This window comes from Lampetra fluviatilis, chromosome 30, assembly GCF_964198595.1.
Source record: "Lampetra fluviatilis chromosome 30, kcLamFluv1.1, whole genome shotgun sequence".
Taxonomy (NCBI): Eukaryota; Metazoa; Chordata; class Hyperoartia; order Petromyzontiformes; family Petromyzontidae; genus Lampetra; species Lampetra fluviatilis.
In genome coordinates this window covers 3,326,665-3,349,184 of record NC_136304.1, presented here as the reverse complement: position 1 = coordinate 3,349,184, position 22,520 = coordinate 3,326,665, and the positions used below count along the sequence as shown (strand labels likewise).

At 47.6% G+C, this 22,520-nt stretch overlaps 2 protein-coding genes across 4 annotated transcripts in view; both read left to right on the top strand.

Moving 5' to 3' along the window:
• The window catches only part of LOC144943137 (apoptosis-stimulating of p53 protein 1-like), a 50,851-nt gene extending 48,925 nt beyond the window's left edge, over positions 1 to 1,926 (top strand). For all 3 annotated transcript variants that reach the window (XM_078870340.1, XM_078870339.1, XM_078870341.1), the window contains one exon: positions 547 to 1,926. In XM_078870340.1, the coding sequence (XP_078726466.1) occupies positions 547 to 588 (42 nt within the window). In that variant the 3' untranslated portion in view covers positions 589 to 1,926. The remainder of the gene's footprint in view (positions 1 to 546) is intronic.
• A 4,113-nt stretch (positions 1,927 to 6,039) lies between these two features.
• On the top strand, positions 6,040 to 21,826 carry LOC144943136 (uncharacterized). The gene is made up of 3 exons (XM_078870338.1): positions 6,040 to 6,268; positions 11,070 to 11,258; positions 14,416 to 21,826. Exons 1-3 carry the CDS (start codon positions 6,256 to 6,258, stop codon positions 14,550 to 14,552), a joined length of 339 nt encoding a protein of 112 aa, XP_078726464.1. The 5' UTR covers positions 6,040 to 6,255; the 3' UTR covers positions 14,553 to 21,826.
• Positions 21,827 to 22,520: the final 694 nt, after the last annotated feature.

The following is a 22,520-nucleotide window of genomic DNA, read 5'->3' as shown; positions in this document are numbered from 1 at the left end:
GCATACACATTTTATTTGTAAAGTGTAAAAGCAATTGAATTGGTTTTATTTGCCGCGGTCGTTTTGAATGGTGCCGAGACTGTCAACTGGCTATACAATTAAGAACCTTCATTAATTATGGTTGGAACGTGGGATCTCCGTGGTGATGGTTTATTGCCAACGCGGCATTAGCCCCCCTATGCTTAGATAATACATATTGAGTTTATGTTGCATTGCACATGATTGGATATAATACTTTCTATTAAAACCTGTCACTTTGCACACAAACAAAATTGCATATAAACATGCACTTGCAAGCATTGCACAATGTAAACAATTGCACACTATAGGTCACCACGTTACATGATTTATAGCCATAGAACTAAAGGTATTATAAATAGGTATATCTTTTTTTTTTACACATTTCTTGGGAGTAGTTTATTGTTTGTATTTTCACATCATTTCGGGTTGGTCGTAAATCACGTGCATTTGTATGTTGGATGTGTGGGCGCCTGCATTTGTCCATGCACGGGAGACTGTTTAACAATGTTGTGCGTCTCTCGACAGCTCTACCCGCGGATCAAACCACGGCAGCGGAGTCTGGCCTAAAGGACGCAGGGGGGACTGTAGCCTCATCCTGAAACCTGGCGACTCGTCTTCAATGAAGCGTCCTCGCGGAGGCTCTCCGCGTACTTGGCATCGGGCACCAAATGAAGCGAAATTATACGCCCCATATGAAAGCCGGAGACCGTCCGTCTGGCCTTTGTGATATTTTCATGACAACGCAAATGATCTATCATTCAGTAGCCTTTGTGATGTTGGCAGTAATACCGTGTTTTATTTATGTGAATTGCATTTGTGTTAATGTCTGTGCTCCGATGCTTGATGTGTGCGCACGTGGTGCTTGGCTGGTGGCCACACTGTGCCATGAATGCCGGACTCTTCGTTACAGTTTTAACCGGGTCGCAATCATTTCCTGCGTGCGGATGGACTAAGCCAAGTGGACATTTTGGCAAACGAATGTGTGGTTTTTACAATACCCGTTGTACGACGTGTGGCTGTGTCCGCAGGAGTGATGATTCCCCTTGACAATCTTTCATTTAAACGTTAACCACAAAAAAAGCAGACATCTGTTCGGCCCCACCTCTTAAATAAGTTAGCCCATTGAGCGTTGGTTTTACAAAGAGCTTGTTAGTTTTCATCACACGATATGAGCTGTATACCAAGCCAACAATTTTGGGATAACGATTTATAATTATGCTTAAATTTAGTACAATTTCAAGTTAAGTTTATAACACCCGTTTGCCGGTTTTTGCGTACTCATTAAATATGCTCACGGACGTTTTTGCCTGTACTAATTTTTTTTAATAACTACTGTTTTCACTTTAATTTAGCAAAACATATAAATATAATGTAAGGTGGTGCAGGAGAGGTTAGAAGCTACTTTAGCGTACGGTTATCAAATATAACCGTGTCCTTTTTTTTTTAAAGTACTTGCCACTCTATTCTACACTTTACCTGCCGGGACTGGAAAGTGTGCATTTTGTTTTTAGCACACGTGTAATTATGAATGGAATGAATTTGAAGTAAATTATCCTTACTGTTGTTTTAAGATTGCAGTGAAAAATGTACATGCACATTAAATGTCTGTACAGCTGTCGTTTAATACTGCGCATGAACTGTAATACAGTATTAAATGTACTCTTTGCTTTGTTACGTTACGAATTTATGGAATTTGTTATTGGTCTGTCATGTTTTAACATGTGGTGGTTGGGGTGGGGTGCTCTACAGCTATAGTGTAATGCGTTTGTAAAATTGTTGTCATTTGGAAGGGATAAACCAAATGAAAAAACATCTCGCTTTGGTTTCAACTGCCCTATGGTTTGTATGTTATTCCCTGTCGCAGAGTAGTTGCTTCAAAAGTTACAATAAACAATTTCTACGCCATGTGCGAGAGACGTGTGTTGCCAATGTCACAATGACGCTACAACTCTGACGCGTCACGTTCGCGGATCGCACTGCCGTCCTACACCATGACCACTCCACTGCTTAGATGATGAAGGCAGTTGTGTTAACCATAATCATGGTATTTACCATCATATTGACCATGATCACTACTTCTTAGATGATGGAGGCAGTGGAGTTAACCATGATCATGGTATTAACCATGATATTGACTGATCACTCCACTGCTTAGATGATGAAGGCAGTTGTGTTAACCAGAGGTGTGGACTCGAGTCATATGACTTGGACTCGAGTCAGACTCGAGTCATGAATTTGATGACTTGCGACTCGACTTGGACTTGCATAACAATGACTTTGTCCCACCTATGAGATGTGGACTCGAGTCATGTGACTTGGACTCGAGTCAGACTCGAGTCATGAATTTGATGACTTGCGACTCGACTTGGACTTGCATAACAATGACTTTGTCCCACCTCTGGTGTTAACCATGATCATGGTATTGACCATGATAACTACTACTTAGATGATGAAGGCAGTGGCTTTAACCATGATCATGGTATTGGCCATGATATTGACCATGATCACTGCTGCTTAGATGATGAAGGCAGTGGTATTAACCATGATCATGGTATTAACCATGATATTGACTATGATCACTACTGCTTAGATGCTGAAGTCAGAGAGTGGTATTAACCATGATCATGGTATTAACCGCGATTTCTTCGATGAAGGCAGTGGTATTGACAGAGGTGGGACAAAGTCATTGTTGTGCAAGTCACAAGTAAGTCTCAAGTCTTTGCTCTCGAGTCCCGAGTCAAGTCGAGTCAAAGATGAGGCAAGTCCAAGTCGAGTCTGAAGTCATCAAAATCATGACTCGAGTCTGACTCGAGTCCAAGTCGCATGACTCGAGTCCACACCTCTGGGTATTGACGACATCTGGCGGGTGATTACGGTATTCGTCATTAGCACTTTACAGCAGCCACGATCCACACTGCTGGATGAAAGCCTTCCTGTGCCACCGCCATTCATCACGGGCCCACGTGGCAACGTTCCACCTTGCTCCCGCTGATGGCTTGATTAATCGCTGCATCCCAAGGTGGACGCCCTCTCTGCTGCGCGTCTTCTCTCCTTTGGGAGCCACTCTTTGCGAGTGCCGACCACACCGCAGCTTTTCCCAGAGGAAAGTAGGCGCCAGTGATAGGCTGACGCTTTTGGGCAATGGTCCGTCGGAGCAGAATGACGATTGCTCTGAAGTCACGGCCCAAAAACATCCCAGTGTGTCTTCTTGGTTCTTTCGGTAAAGTCACGTAGAAGGGCAATAATAAAATAATAACAATAAAATAATTCTCACGACGTTTCGGCCACAACGCAAGCAGCCGTCCTCAGGTGAAGAACAGGTCTGTCGGAAAGACAGCGTCTGAATGGGCACCATCATGCTTGGCAGCGTATATTTAAGCTGGGTTGGAGGGGGGAAGGGGCGCCTTGACAAAGGAATTTGCATATTATGTTTTATTTTTATTATTTTATTATTTCCCTTCTACGTGACTTTACCGAAAGAACCAAGAAGATGAATCCCTGCAGTCACGAAAGCTTTAAATCGAAATCCCAGTGTGTATTGCTTTCTGCTACATGCTTGAGACGAACGGCAGATTGGCAACCAAAGGGGAGAACAGCGTGGAGATGGAGTGATGATAATTGTTTGGAGTATGTGCAGGAGCTGGATGATGACAATGGCTTCGTTATTATGTTGATGAAAGTCTCGCTGTTGAGGATTTTCTTGGTGCTTTTCGTGTGTGCTTATTGTACTACCGCCAACGCAGCCCCTACAGCTTTTCAATCGTTAGCTCCGGTCATTCTACTGCTGGATGAAGCCTTACCCAAGCCATTGCCATTTCTCGTGACATCAAATTAACTTAATTTCGTAATAGGGTTCTGTAAGTTCTTCATGACTTGGTAAATGGAGTGCACGAAAGAGATGAGATTAGTTAATTAACACGTGCACGTGTTTTTATTGCTATTGCCCATTACAATTTCGTTTTCTTGTAACTGCAGAAGGGTAGTCTCGATCCCTGAGGCTCGTTCCTCATCATTCACCATCTCGCACGTGGCTTAAACGCATCCAAATGGCCTCCGCTGAGCGACAAACGCGCGCATCGTTCGAAAAATAGAATCCTTTTAAATGCTTGTCTCACCCCGTTAGCCGCCGGCAGCTAACGATCCCACCCACATCTTTGTTTTAATGATGCAGAGCAGATTGCGCGTGTGTTCCCTCGCCAGCGCAGAAGGCTCCCGAGATTGACAGCTTCTTTTAGGGCGCGTATTTAAACCCGCGTCATGAATCATTGAACAAAACGCCGACGAGCGGGGCGCGTTGCCCGTTCCGCCACGTAGTTGATATGTACCAAGACCGCTTCCCCGTCACCAGCCACCCTCTCTCGTTTGTGCCGGGTGATGTACGCCTTGCAATTATCGGTCATGTCACCGCCGGAAGGCGAGCATCGCCGGTTTTTGACGGCAGACGACACGGAACAGATATATTAGAATTAATTTACTGGAGAGCCACACTTGAGCCGTAAGACTTTTTTCACGAGGGTCCTGCATGGGGTTTTTTTTTCTTCTTTTAAGATGTTTTTTGTTTAACTCTCCAGCCAATTAATGAGTTTCTCGTACGCGCGGGAGAAACCCCACGCCTTTCGCGAGGGGACAACGCTCTATCCCCGTACGGATGGACACGCGGCGATTAGCACACTTGCTGTACAGCCGCCACCTGGCAGCCGGAGTTATTGCACCACGATGCCTACGGGAAGGGAGTTTAGCAACGTTTGTGTGACCCACCAACCCTCGCTGCCTTCCACAGTGCTGGATTGCAGGTCACGTGCACAGCCAACACCCGTTGTCATCGGGGAATTGTGAATTGTCGTTTAATTCCGAGGGTGAGTGTAGACCTCCATATGAAGGCTGCAAAGTTCATGCAAAATATTTATTTTGGGTGGCACGCGAAAAACCTCCGCTCGTTATTTTCAAGGTCGCGCCTCCGGGGCTGCGATTAACGTGCCTCGTCAACTGAAGCCACGGCGAGTGTAACGAAAACCCCTCGATATTGGCTGCGTTATTCAACGGAGTCGAGAGATGCACATTTGCAGGGACGAGAGGGAGAGTCCCCGGCGACCTGTAAACGTGAACGGATGACAACGAGCTGCTGTTGACTTTTACACCCCGAAGTGACAAATCGAGAGGAGGGCGTGATCCCAGGACGCACGCAACTCACAACTCTTCCACATGCGCACACGTGTTCAAGAGCTATTTGGCTACTCTAAATGTACGCGTGAGCAGCCACTCCCTTGAGCTGTCTTTGATGGGCAGATCGCTTCTGAATAAGAAAAGAGCTATGTAGCCCAATGTGTGCATAACCTGGTGAAATAAAAATACAAAAACATTTAAGTGGCAGCCTAATATTTATACATACATGTTCAGTATGGCCATGTATCGTGTGTGTCTGTGTTTAGTATAAGTATGTCTCTGTGTGCGGTATATGTGTTTGTGTGGGGAGTATTTGATGTACGTGTGGTCTTAACATGCTTGTAATATACGTATATGTCCTTGTATGTATGTATGTAATATAAGTGTGTACGTGTGTGTTGATAAATAAAAATTTTTATGGAAATACTTTTCTATAATTTATTTTCGCGTTTAAAGCAATATTTTTAATTATTATTTCAACGTGAATTTCGTAACGAAGAGAACATTTTAAGTTGCTCATATTATAAACCGCTGCTGCAACGCCACGGTCTGATTTGTGCTGCTTCGGGGCGGCTGTGGAGACGTCCTCCGAGTGAGAGATTTCCCTTCGCTCATTGCGATCAGCTTCTAGCGTTCTACCCACGCCGTTTGAAACCCACCCGAAGACAGATCGCCAATTTCCCGGACGGGTGGCAACCTCCCAGTGTTCGCCAACAGCACTTGCCCCAACGACGGCGCGTAAGGCTATACGGGGCACCTTTGTCTTTCTCCCCCCTCGCTCTTGCCGCATTGCAACACGAATCGCGTGCGGTAGGTGTCGCATGACGAACTGACTGCGATCTCTCCCTCCTTTGCTCTCATTCGTAGCGGCGTTTGCAGACAGAGAGAGAGGTCCCACGGCGTCCTCTCCGTCAGAGTGAAGCATAGGCCACCGTTGCTGCACCAACCTCTCGCCTGTCCGTGCCTGTGGTCTTCTGTCTGCCTGTCCCCTCTCTTCTGTCTGTCCGCCTGCCTGTCTGTCTGTCCTCTCTGCCTCTCTGTCCCGGGCGTGCAAAACCACAAGCAGAGGCCATGGACATGGAGCGTAAGTTTCGTGAGAGAACATCGGCTGCGCCTTACCCACCTCACTCACCGGCCGACAGACACCGCCTGCTCTTACCGGCGCTGCAAGGCTGTTGGGGGGTTAGAGGAATGCCCCATGCATTGGCTTGGCAATGTCGCGTTGTATTTGTTTTGTGTTATTTGTGTTCTCATCGTCGTCGTCGTCGTCATCTTTATTTGTTTTTATTCGTGTGCATCGCAATGCTGCATCTCGCTTTCTCGCAAGCAAGATACAAATCGTCCAAACGATGGCAGGGCGTTGTCCGATTGTGGTTGGATTTTCATTCGAATTCCTTGGACTTTCACCCCCCCCCCCCAAACATGCTTCGCTCTCTCGCTCCTGCAGGGGGAGGAAGGTGATTATCTTCGCTCGAATTCATCTGGAAGCTGTAATTGGCGTGCAAATGGAAACGGCGATTTTTTTTTAGACAAAAGATGAAGATTTGCAAATATTTTAAAATGCATACTGTATACAATCGCTGTAAGGACCCCCCCCCCCCATATGTCGTGTTGCATTGGTCTCAGTTGCACGCAATTGCGCAGTGCAGGGCAGGGATTTAAGTAATTGCTGTGCACAAGGAAAGCACATGTACAGCTCTTTTGTCAATCCACTGCTGGATGGGAGCTGTGCTGGCTCTTGGAGAGGCGTTATTTAGCCATATTTCACCACGATGGTCAGTGCGGGTTGCCGAAGGCCGGTAGCATCGATGTGGGGGCATCTTAGTACCATGAATTCGTTTTGTTGCACTGCCCACCACCACAATGTTGCCCTGCGGTGTGGCTGCTCTATATGTCCACGTGATAAGCCACTTCGTTGAGCTGTCGTTTGTGGATTTCCACGCGATAAGCCACTTCGTTGAGTTGTCATTTGTGGCCAGGTCGCTTCTGAAAAAGAAGCTCATAGCTCAGTCGTCTTTATCTGGTAAAGCCCACTGATCTATATTTCATCGTGATTTCCTTACCTCTCCTATACTGTGCACTCCTATCGTGTTTTTTTTGTATTGTTTGTTGTAACTTTCTGACCCGCCCCTACTGGACATCTGATAAAAAGAGCTTCATAGCTCATCGGATTTCTCCTCCAGTATAAATAAAGATTTGATTCCGTTTGTGCATGGTGGTCGCTCAGAATTCCCCCAGACTTATTTGCCTTCACAGATCTGACGAGCTGGGTTGCATTGCAGACGATTTGGTGGGAGAGTTACAGGGCAGTGTAGTTGGTGATATCAGAGACGGAAGCCAATACTGGGTTCCCTTGATAATGACAAGCGTGGATGTATTCACCTATTATTGGTGACTGCGGGTATGAAACGTATGAGTCTCCAGTTTAACACGTAGGCTTTCGCGACCAATATTATTCATAATAAAGGTTGTTGGGTTAGATCGCGTAAGTAGAAATGTGTCGTAACCCTCCACCACCCGACACAGCCAGTAAGGTTTGTCACGTAAACAACGCGCCCATTAGTTCCTACTTCAGCCGACCGTTATGTTGGAGAGTAAATCCACAACATTTATAATTCGAACCCAAAAACCTTTACTACGAGTATGAGTCTCCATTGAGATGGGCGTATTCGGATGGTATACCAGGGGGCGGCAGTTGAAAGGATGGCCAAATGTCACACCTCCCCCTCCTGTGTCCAGCCAGGAGTATAATGAGCTATTAGCTATGAGTCCGGATGCAGCATTGAGATGCTCACGGATAACAACAATACTAATCATCGGCCTCTGTGGAGGAGGCTCCCGCAGGATCCTCCTAGGCAATTGAGTACAACCTCCTAGGCAATTGAATACAACCACGGTCGATCTGTGGTGGGGTAAAGTGTGGGCACTGCCACCTCTTCCAAGATTTCTGACCAGCGTGGAGGAGTAGGCCGAAATAGCCTCCGGAGGGGCTCGCGAGAGCTGCCTCGTGTGGACGCCCTACCACCATCAGTGGTGTGAGCAAGACGTTGCAGGGCTGCGCCTGTATCTTTTTATACACATTTTAAATGTGGGTTATGTCGTACGTTTGGCCCAACCCTTGTTTGACCATGACTTAGCAACCCAATTGGAATGACGAAACTCAAGTATAGTATTTTTTTTTAATCTCCGTAATGTTGTGACTACACTTATTAGAATCCTGCTACAGTATAAGCACGGCATGCACGAGGCTGTTGGAGGATAGGTGTGGGTTAACGTGCCAATTATTGGGTCTTTGATGAAATACCCATGCCAAAGGTCACATCTGGAAAATGTCTTTAAATAAGACGACCGTGGTAGTCAATTAATTGGGTGAAGGCAATATATATTCCAAAACACTAATGAGCTATTTGTCAATTCAACAGCAAATGAACTAGATTTTAGTATGCAAAGTAATATTTGCACGGTTGTGTATGTGTGCTGCGTGCATAATAGTGTCTCCCTAACTATAAATGTTAGCATCATTTAGAAGCCTGGGTATGTAGTGGATGTGTATTCCTTGAATTGAAATTGACAGAGTTCCCACCAATGAGCTCTTCCGCCATTTGAGGTTGCGTTGACTGGGTCATGTAGCCCGCATGCCCGGCCACCGCATGCCCGGCCACCGCGTGCCCAGCCACCGCATGCCCAGCCACCGCATGCCCCAGCCACCGCATGCCTAGCCACCGCATGCCCCAGCCACCGCATGCCCAGCCACCGCATGCCCAGCCACCGCATGCCCGGCCACCGCATGCCCGGCCACCGCCTGCCCGGCCACCGCATGCCCGGCCACCGCATGCCCAGCCACCGCATGCCCAGCCACCGCCTGCCCGGCCACCGCATGCCCAGCCACCGCATGCCCCAGCCACCGCATGCCTAGCCACCGCATGCCCCAGCCACCGCATGCCCGGCCACCGCATGCCCGGCCACCGCATGCCCGGCCACCGCATGCCCGGCCACCGCCTGCCCGGCCACCGCATGCCCGGCCACCGCATGCCCGGCCACCGCATGCCCAGCCACCGCCTGCCCGGCCACCGCATGCCCGGCCACCGCCTGCCCGGCCACCGCATGCCCGGCCACCGCATGCCCAGCTACCGCATGCCCAGCCACCGCATGCCCAGCCACCGCATGCCCAGCCACCGCATGTTCTGTTGACTCAGGAGGATTTTGAGCTGAGTGGACTGGTACTGGCAGTCTCAAGATCGGCCTCTATGGAGGAGGCTTTAGGAATGATGCTACTGGGCAGTTGGAGACAGTTGCCCTCAAACAACAAAGGAGGATGGAGCAGAAACGCTCACAACAACGAGCGGACTGCCGGGCGGCTATAACGTAAATGCGGTGGCGTGGTGGAGAGCACAGGTGGTGTATGTGCCCGTCATGGGTCTGTCCCAGAGGCGGATCTATAAACTTCCCAAGGGGGTTGGTACGGGTACGTGATCCTGAATGGCATGGTATTAAAACAAGGCCCTACATAAAAACAGACTGCCAGCAAGTCTGACACTTGAAGTTGCCTCCGAGTGCACCTAGTCTGGTACATGCATTGTGGTGACACCACCATCATTTAGTCGAGGATTGTGGATATTGTCAGGGTTGCCATGGTGGCAAGATGTTAACTCCCTCGCCTGGTATGCAAGAGGGCACGGGTTCGATCCTGACCCTGATGCCTGTATATTTGGAGTTGGTCTGTTCTCCCCGTGGTCGCATTGATTTTCTCCGGGTCCTCCGTTTTTCCCCCTCCACATTAGAAACACATGCATTTATAGTATTTGGCTGCTGTACATTTCCGCGTGATAACCACTTCGTTGGGCTATCATTTGTGGCCAGGTCGCTTCCAACAAAATAGCTATTTGTTCTCTGTGGACCTTACTTAGTAAATAAAATGAAAATTAATTTATCGTTTTTGGAAGCCCCAGCAAAACGCCAGGTGAGGGCCCCTCTGAGCCTCCCTCGGCACCTTCTGAAGCCGCCATTGAGGCCTAGGTGGAATTATTCTCTGCAGGCCTGGTTGTTGTTGTTGATGGATTCATTATTCCAGAGAAGAGCCCTTCTAAAACTGCTCAGCCACACCGTCACTCCGAGCTGAACATCTGTTTTGGGTGGTACCTGCAGGTGGCCCACTTTACTAATTGTCAAGTTTCTCACGCGGGCTGTTAGATGGAGTGGTGAAGGGAGTCCTTTTATACTTCTCTGCATATCATTACATATTTAAATTCACGATGTTTGTTTTCCTACACTTATTGAACAACAACAAAAACGGCACAAAATGTTTGCGTTGTAATTAAACGTTAATTAAAAAAGACAATTTCACTCAACAAGCATTGGGTAAATTTTCCCAAGCCATTAAAAACACCTCTCCCTTTTCAATGGTTGTAAATTGACTCATAATTGCAGTCGACAAATTGCCAGTGATTAAAAGTGAAAGTACATCAAATGCAATTCCAGGTGCGCACGCAACGCAAGTTTACGTTTCGCGTGCTCCTGCGCCTTCCATTCGCATGTTCACAGAGGTTACTCAACATTCCCTTTCATTCAATAAATTATAACTCCATCGAGTAGACCTGTACACGTATGGGTTCATTAGGCGCGATTGCATTCAGCGCTGTATACAGGTCATCATCATACTCGGCCAGGATCTATCCACTCATGGATCAGGGCTTTTTCAAGCCGTCGCCGCCTTAGCACAAATGCAAACATCCATCTGGTCACTTCATCCCCTGCTCAGGACGATACGCTCACACTCGGCTGAATCCCGAATTAAAACACCAGCACTCTGCCCTCTGACCTCGGACTCACATACGCCAGCGCACACGGTGACACCGCGAACTCCGCGAATTCTCCTGTGCTTGCAGTGACGCCTCAAGCCATCGTGCTGCTGTCCGTGTCCAGCGGGGTCCTCCTGCTCCTCATCCTTCTCGTGCTGTTCCTCGACAAGAGGCTGTGCTTCTCCTCCGTGGGCGGCCCGCCCTGCCTCAAGGATCGCGAGCCACGTGCGCAGAAGCGACTGCTGTCCCAGGCGGGTGGGGACGGACACAGCCTGGGTGAGGCTCGGCCGCTGACTCGCTCCCTGGCTCAGCTGCTAACTCACTCCCTGGCTCGGCCACTGACTCGCTGACTCACTCGCTGGCTCGGCTGCTGACTCGCTGACTCACTCCCTGGCTCGGCCACTGACTCGCTGACTCACTCCCTGGCTCGGCCGCTGACTCGCTAACGCACTCCCTGGCTCGGCCGCTGACTCGCTGACTCACTCCCTGGCTCGGCTGCTGACTCGCTGACTCACTCCCTGGCTCGGCTGCTGACTCGCTAATTGACTCCCTGGCTCGGCCGCTGACTCGCTGACTCACTCCCTGGCTCGGCTGCTGACTCGCTAACTCACTCCCTGGCTCGGCCGCTGACTCGCTGACTCACTCCCTGGCTCGGCCACTGACTTGCTAACTCACTTGCTGGCTCGGCTGCTAACTCACTCCCTGGCTCGGCTGCTGACTCGCTGACTCACTCCCTGGCTCGGCCGCTGACTCGCTGACTCACTCCCTGGCTCGGCTGCTGACTCACTAACTCACTCACTGGCTCGGCCGCTGACTCGCTGACTCACTCCCTGGCTCGGCCGCTGACTCGCTGACTCACTCCCTGGCTCGGCCGCTGACTCCCTGACTCACTCCCTGGCTCGGCTGCTGACTCGCTGACTCACTCCCTGGCTCGGCTGCTGACTCGCTGACTCGCTCCCTGGCTCGGCCGCTGACTCGCTGACTCACTCCCTGGCTCGGCCACTGACTCGCTGACTCACTCCCTGGCTCGGCTGCTGACTCGCTCCCTGGCTCAGTCACTGGGTCCCTTGCTCACTCACTCGATGGCACGTTCTTTGGCTCGGTTGCTGACCCGCTCAGATGCTTGTTCGGCCCTAGTCGATATCTTGTCTTCTGATTGGCTTGCTCATTCGCTCATTCACTCACTTGCTCATCCGTCCGCTTGCTCGCTACCTTCCATAGTCACTGGATATCTTGCTCGCTTCTTCTCTCGTTCACTCGTGCTCTCACTCGCTCGCACGCGATTGCATCCATTGACATCGTGAGTCAGGGCTCTGTTGCGTTGACGTGTTGTGCCCCGTGTGTCTCTCGGGCTGTAAGCCGCTCGAGCGAGCACTGCCGTAAGGACGCATGGCCACGCTCTATTTGTCAGCTCTGCAGAGGTGGGCAGTTGTAGTGCCAGAGACCTGTGTGTTGCTGATGCCCACCTGCATTTTCGGTCATTTTTCCAACATTTGTATTTATTCATAATAGAGGTTTTTTTGGGGGGGTTTAGATCGCGTAAATATATAAATGTGTCGTTAAACCCGCCACCACCCATATTTACGCGATCTAACCCAAAAAAACATGTATTTATGGCTGATATTGATCGCGAAAGCCTACGCGTTAAACATTTTTACTGACCTTTGACCTGCTCAGTCACAATGCATGCCTACCTTGTAACGCAGCGCCTCGGGAGTAGGGTTGGCGGATCACGGTGGAATTTCCAGTCCTAGCGAGAGCCGCCATCGCTTGCTGCCTCACATCGTGCCACATTTACGCATTTTGGGCAATCTTCACGTTGGCAGATACTCCACAAATGTCTGTACCTCTGCCTTTCAATGGCTGTCTCTCCCCTGTGCATTTTCTATCCGTGACACTCTTGTGTGTCTCTCCATGTATGTCTTTCCCCGAGTGTCTCAGACTCGGTCCGTCTCTCCACGTCTCTCCGCCTCTCTGTGTACGTTTCTATTTGTGTCTGTCTCCATATCTGTCTCCAGGACCATCTCCCATCTTGCATTGTGTGGGAAGGAGTGGGGAGGGGGTGGGCACCACTTAACATTGAGGGGGGCATCCATATACACACCCTCGTTGTCAAACTCAACGAGTTGGGTGAGGCTGTAAGAACAGACCTTGAAGGTCAGATATGTTGACTTGAAGGTCAGGTCTAGTCTCAACGACCTTCATTTTATCCTCTGGCTATGACTGTCTCTCTCAAAAAAAATGCCCACTGTTCTACACAGTGGCTTGAAATGCAGTCGTATTTAGACGCGATATAAATCCAGGCGGCACTGCTTCGCCACTGCGTGACGACCTCTACCACTTGAGCGTTGAGTGCATCCCCAGCCCACCACAGCCATCCCAGCCACAGCCAAGAAGCTGCCTCTGAGTCAGGGGCCACGCAAGAGGCTACCGCTGCTCATCAGAGAGAAACTTGGGCACCGGTGTTCAAAATCTCCGGGTCCTCTGGTTTCCCCCTCCACATTTAGACGCATGCATTGGGATTATTTAGATTATTTTCGTGCTATAAATGCCCGAATGATGGGCCACTTTGTTAAGCGATCATTTGTGGCCAGGTCGCTTTTGAAAAATAAGTTAATGCCTCGGTGGGCTTTTGCTGGTAGGATACGGATAGTGTAGTTGTATTTGTATGTGTTTGGGTGACTTGTTTTCCTTTCTGTACTTTGCACGACTATCATGTTTTTGTACTGTTGCTGTAACGTTCCTACCCGCCCCGACTGGACGAATGTGAAAACGAGTATTATAGCTCATCGGATTCCTCCGGCATAAATACACATTCTGATTCTGATCTATCAGACACGGAGTCAATTACAATCACGAAAGCAATGTTAACTCAAACAATTACAATCACGTTCTGATTTGCAATTCATTCCGATTGACACAATTGTAATTGACCCCAGGTCTGGTATCTGGGTATCCCAGAGATGGCCGGGGTGACTCAGAGGTTAGAGGTCAGAGCGTTCAGCTGGCACAGCTGAAATCCCGGGTTTGAATCCAGGATTTAGCCGACGCCGATTGGACCAAGTAATCAAGTGTCATCAGTTGATGGTCTGTTTAATCCAAGTCACCGATGACTGCAGACAAAAATTGACATTTGGTTCTCTACTTCACTTGCCTACATTCCAGTTCTGAGAGTTTACAACACCGGTTTTGTTTATCATTCGACAACCAATACTCTCAAGCGGCAGGGTGGGTGGGAAAGTGTTTCTCTCTGCTGAATGGCCCAGAAGTCACTTCAAAGGATCTCGGAAACAGTTCTGTGATATCAGCTTCCGTGGATCATTCTCGAACATGAAGGGTTTCACTTCCACGAGAGAGGCTCCAGACGGGTTCTTCGATAGCAATATCGGGATAATGCTGAGCGTCTGTCTCCCTCCACCCACTGTCACTTCAGTCTCTACCCAGGCAGATTCTTCAGACAGCGAGACTGAGGGCGCTGGCGCATCGAGCACTGCTGCCATTGGTCCTGGAGTGAGCGAGGAGGACAAGGACTTGGAGAGCGAGAAGCCGGCTAGACCCAATGCCTTGTAGCGCCGTGAGCGGAGCGCGTGTCTGCAGCCTGGGGGGAGGTGTGTGCGCTGCGGGTAGGGGGGCTGGTGTTTGCGGTGCGGTGCACTTTTGATTAATTTCGCTTCTTTTGAAGCACTGCGGAGTCCCGGTTTATTCGTGGGGGCGACTCGTACAGGTTTGCGGGAGATAGTCGCGCCAGAAGCGGCGTGTCGTTCGTAAAAAAAAAAAGGAATACAAATCGTGCACATGCACGGGTTTGGTATCGCTGTCCAACGTGCGTTCGTACTCGGAAGGATTTCATTAGCAGTCGGCGGGTAACTGTCGGGGGAAAAAATGCAATTGCATATTTGCTATCATATCCCTCTTTTGCTCTGAATTGTGTCTGATAGACTTGGACAACTACGTTAATTTGGCGGGTCGTCAATTGGCTAAGTCCCGAATAGCAACTTTACATTAAAGTTGGCTCAATAGATCGTCTTTCCCCCCCCCCCATCACCCCTGCAGATAGGGAAAATACGGTCAGAAAAAATGGGGTGGAGCGAGCGCAGAAGGAACTGGGAAATACAATTACGTTGACTCCAGGCTCCATCCCCTGTGTACTCCATGCCGTACCACGTGTTCAGTGAGGTTCGCTGCAACGCATGGCATGGAGCGCTCACGAGTGGAATCTGGAGTCAGTACCGAGGACAGCGCGTGGATTGTAGAAGGTCTGTACGTATGTATCATGTTGAACCTCTTGCGCACCGTACGTGGCCAAACGTGGTAATCGGAGGTGCGGGAAATATCCTACTGGTAAATATCCTACTGGTAAATATCCTACTGGTACGTGGCATGCACTGCACGACACCTCGCATTGTGTGGTATTTAATTGGAGACATTGTGTACTGAGAATAGGTTTACCCCTTTAATCTGGCAACAAAACGGGTGTTAAGATGTTTAAACACCAAACTGAAACCTTTTACAAGGAATTATGTCTGCATTAACCACAATACTTGTGGTCAGAATGCAAACAAAAAAAACATATATGCATATATGCATTGTCTTTGAAACTGATTGGTCCACACCAGAGACAGCTTTCTTTTGAGCTTCGTCTCAAACGGTGTTAGACCAGAAGACTCCAAAAGGCGTAGAAAAAAGAGGGAAAACCTATTCTCATATTTTGGTACTGGCAAAGGAGGTCCCATGATCTATGGTGAACTGTTACGTATGCTCGTGGGCAGATTGTCAGTGCCGTGGTGAGGCCACGGCAATCCGTTGCACGTTTTGAATTCCACGCCCGTGCAGGTAGGGGGGCAACTATGGGATCTGCATGGCAGCGTTATATGATGCATAGGGGCCTCATTAGGCTACATGGAAGTCCTGAAGCAACAGATGAAAAAAAAACTGCGTTATTATATTATACTCGCTGGGCTAATAATAATTCAATCTGGAGATTCTGAATCGGATATTACTGAAGAGTCAAATCGTAATTAATGGGTATCGACTAGATGAAGATTAAACGTTACCCTCGTAAGTGCTGTGCATTTGGGCGTGTTAAATAAAAAGTAATGTAAATAAATTACCAATTAAAACTTACCTGCGGTCTTCCATGGACCAAGCCCGATGATTAACGCATTTCTGGCTATCGTATCAACAGAGCAGCATAACGTTGCACGATCCACTCCCCTTTGAGGAAGTCCGAGACCCATGTGGCCGGCATGAAAGCAAGGCGCACGCTATAATTTAATTGTGATTATTGTTACCGTTAAATATTTGTTTTTATCATGGATAATACTGAGACTGTCTTCCTCTAGACCCAATACGCGGTGCAACTAATATAATATATGTAGTTAACATATTATTGTATACGGGGTTAAAAACATCCGTAGCTATTTCAGTAAAAGTGAGTCGGGAGAAAGGAGGGGGGGGCCACAGTGGCATCTTGCATAGCCCCCCCCCCCATCCCTGTTGAAATTGGGAGTCGTGCCCCCTGCGTGCAGGTCCATGCGCTGCATAGTAGGGCCCACGCTTATCTTCATCCGTGTTTTCTCTCATCTACGGGCGGACGGCCAGACGCAAAATACCACGGAATAAACGAGCTTCCGCTGTACTGGACTGCTAAATGGTCACAATACCAACATGGGGCAATGTTGCATTGGCAGGCTGTAAGGGTGCAAGTCATACATCTGCTGCTGCACAAATGGCGCATGCAGTCAAAACGCTCTTGTGAATGATGCGGTTAGCTAAAAGTATGCAGCCTTGCATTGTGACTCTTTTATGATGTTAACATGTTGCAACATCACCTGTTTGTCCACCTGCTGCATTTTCACCCCATGCAGGCACGTAAGTTGCTACTTTATTCCTACGACTCGCAATTACCTGGGGTAACGCGCGTGATGGGAGGGATAATCATTATACTTTCATTTTATTTAGCGTCATTCATGCCAACAGTATCCAAAACAAATTGCAGACAATGCAATAGCTTATGTAAATTAGGATATGCACTTTATTTATTGTTTATCTCCATAGAGGGGGTTAAGATGTGGAGTTCGCCCACTGACGCTATCGTTTCTCTGTGCAATTGGTTGCCGGCTGCATGTAGCTGTCGTTGTTTTTGTGCCGATTTCTATTCTTCATCACCGAACTCTGCTTTCTCTTTGTCGTTTTGGTGGCCCAGCGTCACGCTCGCAAACGAGAACTCAGACAGACTACCCTGGTCTCTTTCAGTTCTCGCCTTGTTAAACAAATACATTTGAAAGCTAAGACTGTAGTAGTAAGAGGCGTGGACGGGAGGTTAGCATGATATTTTATTAACATTTTTCTCCCTTTACTCACAAGCACGTTTGACCAAGAAGCGAGGAAATCTACACAGAAATTATCAAAACTGGTCCAGGAGATCCCACAAGGCTGATGGATCAAACCCCTATTTTATTCGCATGCAATGAGGCAGACCACATTCAGTAGATGTATTTATTTTATTAGCTATTAAACGAGCCTGACATCAGGTCAGAAAAACGCTTAAAATGTCTCATTCTCGAAACTTGTTCTATCGTCGTCGTAAGCCACGTAAATATATGCTAAGACACCTCGGCACGATTAGTCGGAAAATTTAAGGTGCAGGGCATTCATTTAAATTTAACTTTGAAAGTAAAAAAAATTTGGAACGTTTTAAACCGGAGAATTGAGTTAACTTTGAAAATTGACGAGATCTTAAATGGCTCTGTCCGTTCTGAATAATTTAGTTGGATTTCCGTGGCTATTTTAAGGAATCCACTGCACGCCCAGTGGCAGTACCATGCGTAAGCAAAACAAACACGTGCTTTGGGCCTTAAGGAGCTCAAGGGCGCCTGGTTTCATTAAAACAATCATAGTGCATCAACCATCGGCTCAAATTCAAATCCTACCAAGCACAACAAGCCAATTTATACGAGAAGTCCGATTAATCTCATCTCGAGCTTGTCTGCATCTCTCTTACCTCACTGCATGTTACATTTTTGTCTCATATAACTGCGTCTACATTTTGAGGGATTTCTAAATTTTAAAGCGAGGCAACCCAAAATTTAGATTTTCTGCTTCGAACCCCAAATGGGCCAGCATCACCACTAGGCACAGCGATGGTGCATCCATCAGAATCAGAACATGTATTTATACTGGAGGAATCCGATGAGCTATGAAGCTCTTTTTCACACATGTCCAGTCGTGGGTCACTACGAGCAGCTTGAAGATGTGCTGGCAATGTAACTGTTTTGGAATTAAATGCCGGTCATAGGGAAGAAAACACTAACCTTCTATAGTGTATCCATTAGCTAATATTAAAATCAAACATTACAACAAAGTTTTGTCACATTAGTTGTATTATTTTGTACGTAAAAGTGAGATGTTTCATTTTCAGCTGTGGGATTGTGGTAATTTCTCCACTGCCGCTTTGAGCCTACATAGGCACGGAACCCATGAAGGGGAAGAGAGTGTAGAGTGGGGAATCATGTATACAACTCTAATTTCCAATCCGAGCCATGAATAGCATATTCCAGACGCAGGGTCTGCACATGCGTGTGCGAATTAGCATTTGCAATTCATATATGTTGAACTTCTTTTGCACCGTACGTAGCCAACCATGCTAATCGGAGGTGCGGGGGAAGGACAACAAACTAAACACAAAAAGCAGTTCGAAAGAAATGCGCTTTCAATGCAGAAATGGGTTTTTAATCGAATAACCCTAGCCTGAGAGTACACCTAGCTTGGCACAAGCGTTGTGACGACCTCACCGTCACTTAGCGGCGACACAGGAGATGTTAACTACCTCGCCTGGTATACAGGAGGTGGTGTGTTCGATCCCGACCCTGACGCCTGTACGTTTGGAATTTGCATGTGTCTCCCCGTAGTCATGTTGATTTTTCTCCGGGTCCTCCGGTTTTTCCCTCCATGTTTAGAATCAACATCACCACGTGTTTAGAGTCTTTGGCCGCTATAAATGTCCACGTGATAAGCCGCTTCGTTGAGCTGTCATTGCTGATAACCAGGTCGCTTCTGCAAAAGAGCCACACGGCTCAGTGGAGCCTTAGTTGGTAAAACAAAAATAATTTAATCTTATACTTTAGTTTCACCCCTCGCACCTACTCTCGGTGGTCTCTCTGTGCTTACGTACACGGTACGCCTACGTGGTGCTGCGGAATTGTCGGTTTCATGACAATGGCTCTTGGGCGAAATATCGAGATTAAAGAGGTTGGCGTGCCCCAGATTATTGCGAAGACTTTCCACGTCGCCAGCCGTGCCGCGTGTGTCTTATTAACATATCCACGCGTGGCAGCGCACCGTTAAAAATCCATGAGCGATGGGGACAAGGAGACCCGATTGAAAATCATTGCACCCTGTTTCGAAATGTCATTACAGTATTATTATTACCACTGCCGCCACGCAGTACATGCCTTGCGAATACTATAGGTCATACACCCAATAAACTAATACATGTTACTCCACGGGAAGTATATTGACCTATGGGAACATGCAATATAGCATTCATGAAAAGAATCGTACTTTTCGCAAAACACCTCTCATTCAGATTTCAAATGTGTTTCGGGGACTGTTTAACCTGCCATTACTTGTTCCCTGACACGCCTTCCATTTTTATATTTTTAGGGAAGAAGTGGTAATTCTGGTAAACATTCAAAATATATATATACGTGTTCCCGTAATGCTTGCGTTTTGTCTGTCAGATCGTGCGATGGTGTTCAGGTGCAAGGCAAGGCAATTCAGTAATTTTTGTTGTTGTAATTGGCTTAATTGTTGTTCTAATTCCTTAGGTCTTTCGGTAAAGTCACGTAGAACACATGTTTTTGTTTACAAAAAACTACGACGTTTCGATCGCAACACAAGCGATTGTCATCAGGAGAAAAAATTAACCCGTAAAAACAAAGTTTTTCACTCTAAATCCTTTATATGCGTGGCGGCTAGAGTCCTCTCGTCCTCTGGCTTGAGATGGCAGCCACCTATGGGTCAGATGATTGTCTGCCAGCATTAAGCAATTGGTAATTAAATATTTATTTATTTTTCCCTAAACAGTACAAACATTTTGGAAAAAAAATTAATTGTCACGCACAACGAGTCTGTGTGCAAAATGTCAGCTCGATTGGATCACGGGAAGTGGGTTAAAAAACGACCGAAAGATTTGCACGGTCGTAAGCAAGCAAGCAAGCACGCAAGCAAGCAAGCGAACTTAATATAAAGGATTTAAAAAAGAGGGGGAAAGCTGCTGAGGCAGGCTGTTTTAAAGGTTTGAAATGGGTGTAGCCCAAGGGTCATAAACGAAGTGGGCGGAGCTATTGATGTTGAGAAATTTGCATGTCAATGTAAGATCGGAGAGCCACCGCCAGATCGACGACACGAACGACGGTGGCTGTGTTAGTGTGAGACATTTAACCTGTTAATGTGAAACCAGAGAGTCGAAATAACTACTAATATCGGAAGGTAGGATGGAAACATCACAGCCAGTTATGACTTAAACTGGTTAATAACGTCCTACCAATGATTGCTCAGTTTGTACCCATCTTCTCGGTTGAAATTGTGTCTGTGTTTATATATCTGGATGGCTTCATGTAAACATTTTTTTGTTCTACGTGATTTTACCGAAAGACCCAAATAATATGAATTCCTGCAGTCACGAAAGCTTGAAGCCAAGATTTGTTCTGATTGTCATTAATTGTGAAAGTTTCTAACTGCCATGACGCTAACTCACATGTACGAGGACGTGAGCAGGTGCGCGGCGGTTTCTGTTTTGTACTCCGGCTCTTACAATTGGGGGCACAACAATAACGGGGAAATCGCGGTGATTTCCCAGAGCACTTGAGTTGCGACAGGTAAAGCGGAGCGACACAACTCACGGTGCCCGACACACACAAAAAAAACGAAAACACAGTTGGCGATTTCTTGTTCTTGTTGTTGTGCCAAACGCTTGCTCTTACATGTGCATGGCACACGCGCATCGATTTTTGCAAAGGATTGCACGCAAACATACATGTGTGTAGCCCATAATGATGTGATGTTCAATTACCCAAGTCGGCTGAATTATATTGATCGCGAGTGCCTCGCTCGTTCTGTTCAGAAATAAAACCTCCTGTACCGCTTCGGGTCCATGCCAGCCCTCGCCACCCACCGTTGCACGCCATTCCACGTTCACCAATCCCCGCCCCGTTCAATTGCTAATTGAGTAGGCAAGTAACGATTCGTCGATGCGTCTTACGGAATTAACTGTTATCTTCGCGATGCCGTGCATCGAATCGCGCGTGCAAATCGGCTGTTTTCAACTGGTAAACACGTTGCACTTCCAAAGGTTTGTGCGTCCCATGGTAGCCACTGTTCACACGATTTAAACACATTCGTAACAATGCGGTCTTGAAAAGAAATATCTATTTGGCGACATTTCGGGGGCAGTGGGCCTTTTGACGAATGAATTGAGTTTTTTGGTTTGTTAACATCTCTTTGGACGTTAGCAGATTGCATGGCAAGCAGGTTCAGGCGTACTGTGATGGGCCGTGACATATGAAGTTAATTCAACGTCTGGCTTAAAGACGAATTGACCAAATAAAACCACAGGTATCACGGGATATGAACTACAGCCTAAATTATACAACGCTCATCCCCTTTCATTGTCGGATGGAAGCATGCATACGTATGCCAAGTGTCAGCGCATGCTACAGATGTTTACAGCTAAGCTACATGGAACATGAAGGCCTGCCATTGTTTCTTCTCCACGTGGAGTCCTATGCGAAGCAGACACCAACACACGCACTTTGCCTCACACGTTGATCATAATAAACATTCCCAAACGCTGTGTCTAGTCTCGTGTGTGCGTGGTGGTGGAGCGGTGGCGCAGTGGTTAGCACCCCGCACCAATGAATGCGGCCGAGCCGAGAGGCGGTCTCGCCTCCTGAGCTCGCTGTTCAGCGTGGTGAAGTATGGTCAAACAGCCTCCACGACCAACAGAGCATGTCAGGAGGCCTTCATCCAGCAGTGGATTGACAAGGGATACAATTCGTATTTGATTGTTACGTAATTATTTATTACTTAAAGTCAAAGCATCATTATATTTCGATTGTCTTTTAAATGTTCTGATTGCCCTCTGAGAGATTTTTTTTTATTAAAAATCGGCTTATCATAATGTATTGTTGCTCATAATTGCAATTAGGTTGTTAAGCGGGTGAAGTAAAGGCACCCAGACGTGCAGTATTCACTTTGATAACTAACGAGGCATTTATATTGTAATTGCAGCTTGTCTCTGCAAGGCACATTGTTCATCAATGCAGGCTTGCTGGCTCTGACATGGGCCTTGCGTTCGCCGCGCATTAACAGGTTCCCGGTTCGAATCCGGCGGCCGTCCTGGTTAATACTGGCAGGTGTAATGGCCACGATAGCACCATGCGCCGTCCAATTCACAGGGTACGTTACGGATCCACAGTGTAAGCCGGTGTGTGCCTGCGTCAGGGTCTATTTTGTTTTCAAATTCGTTAATTGCTT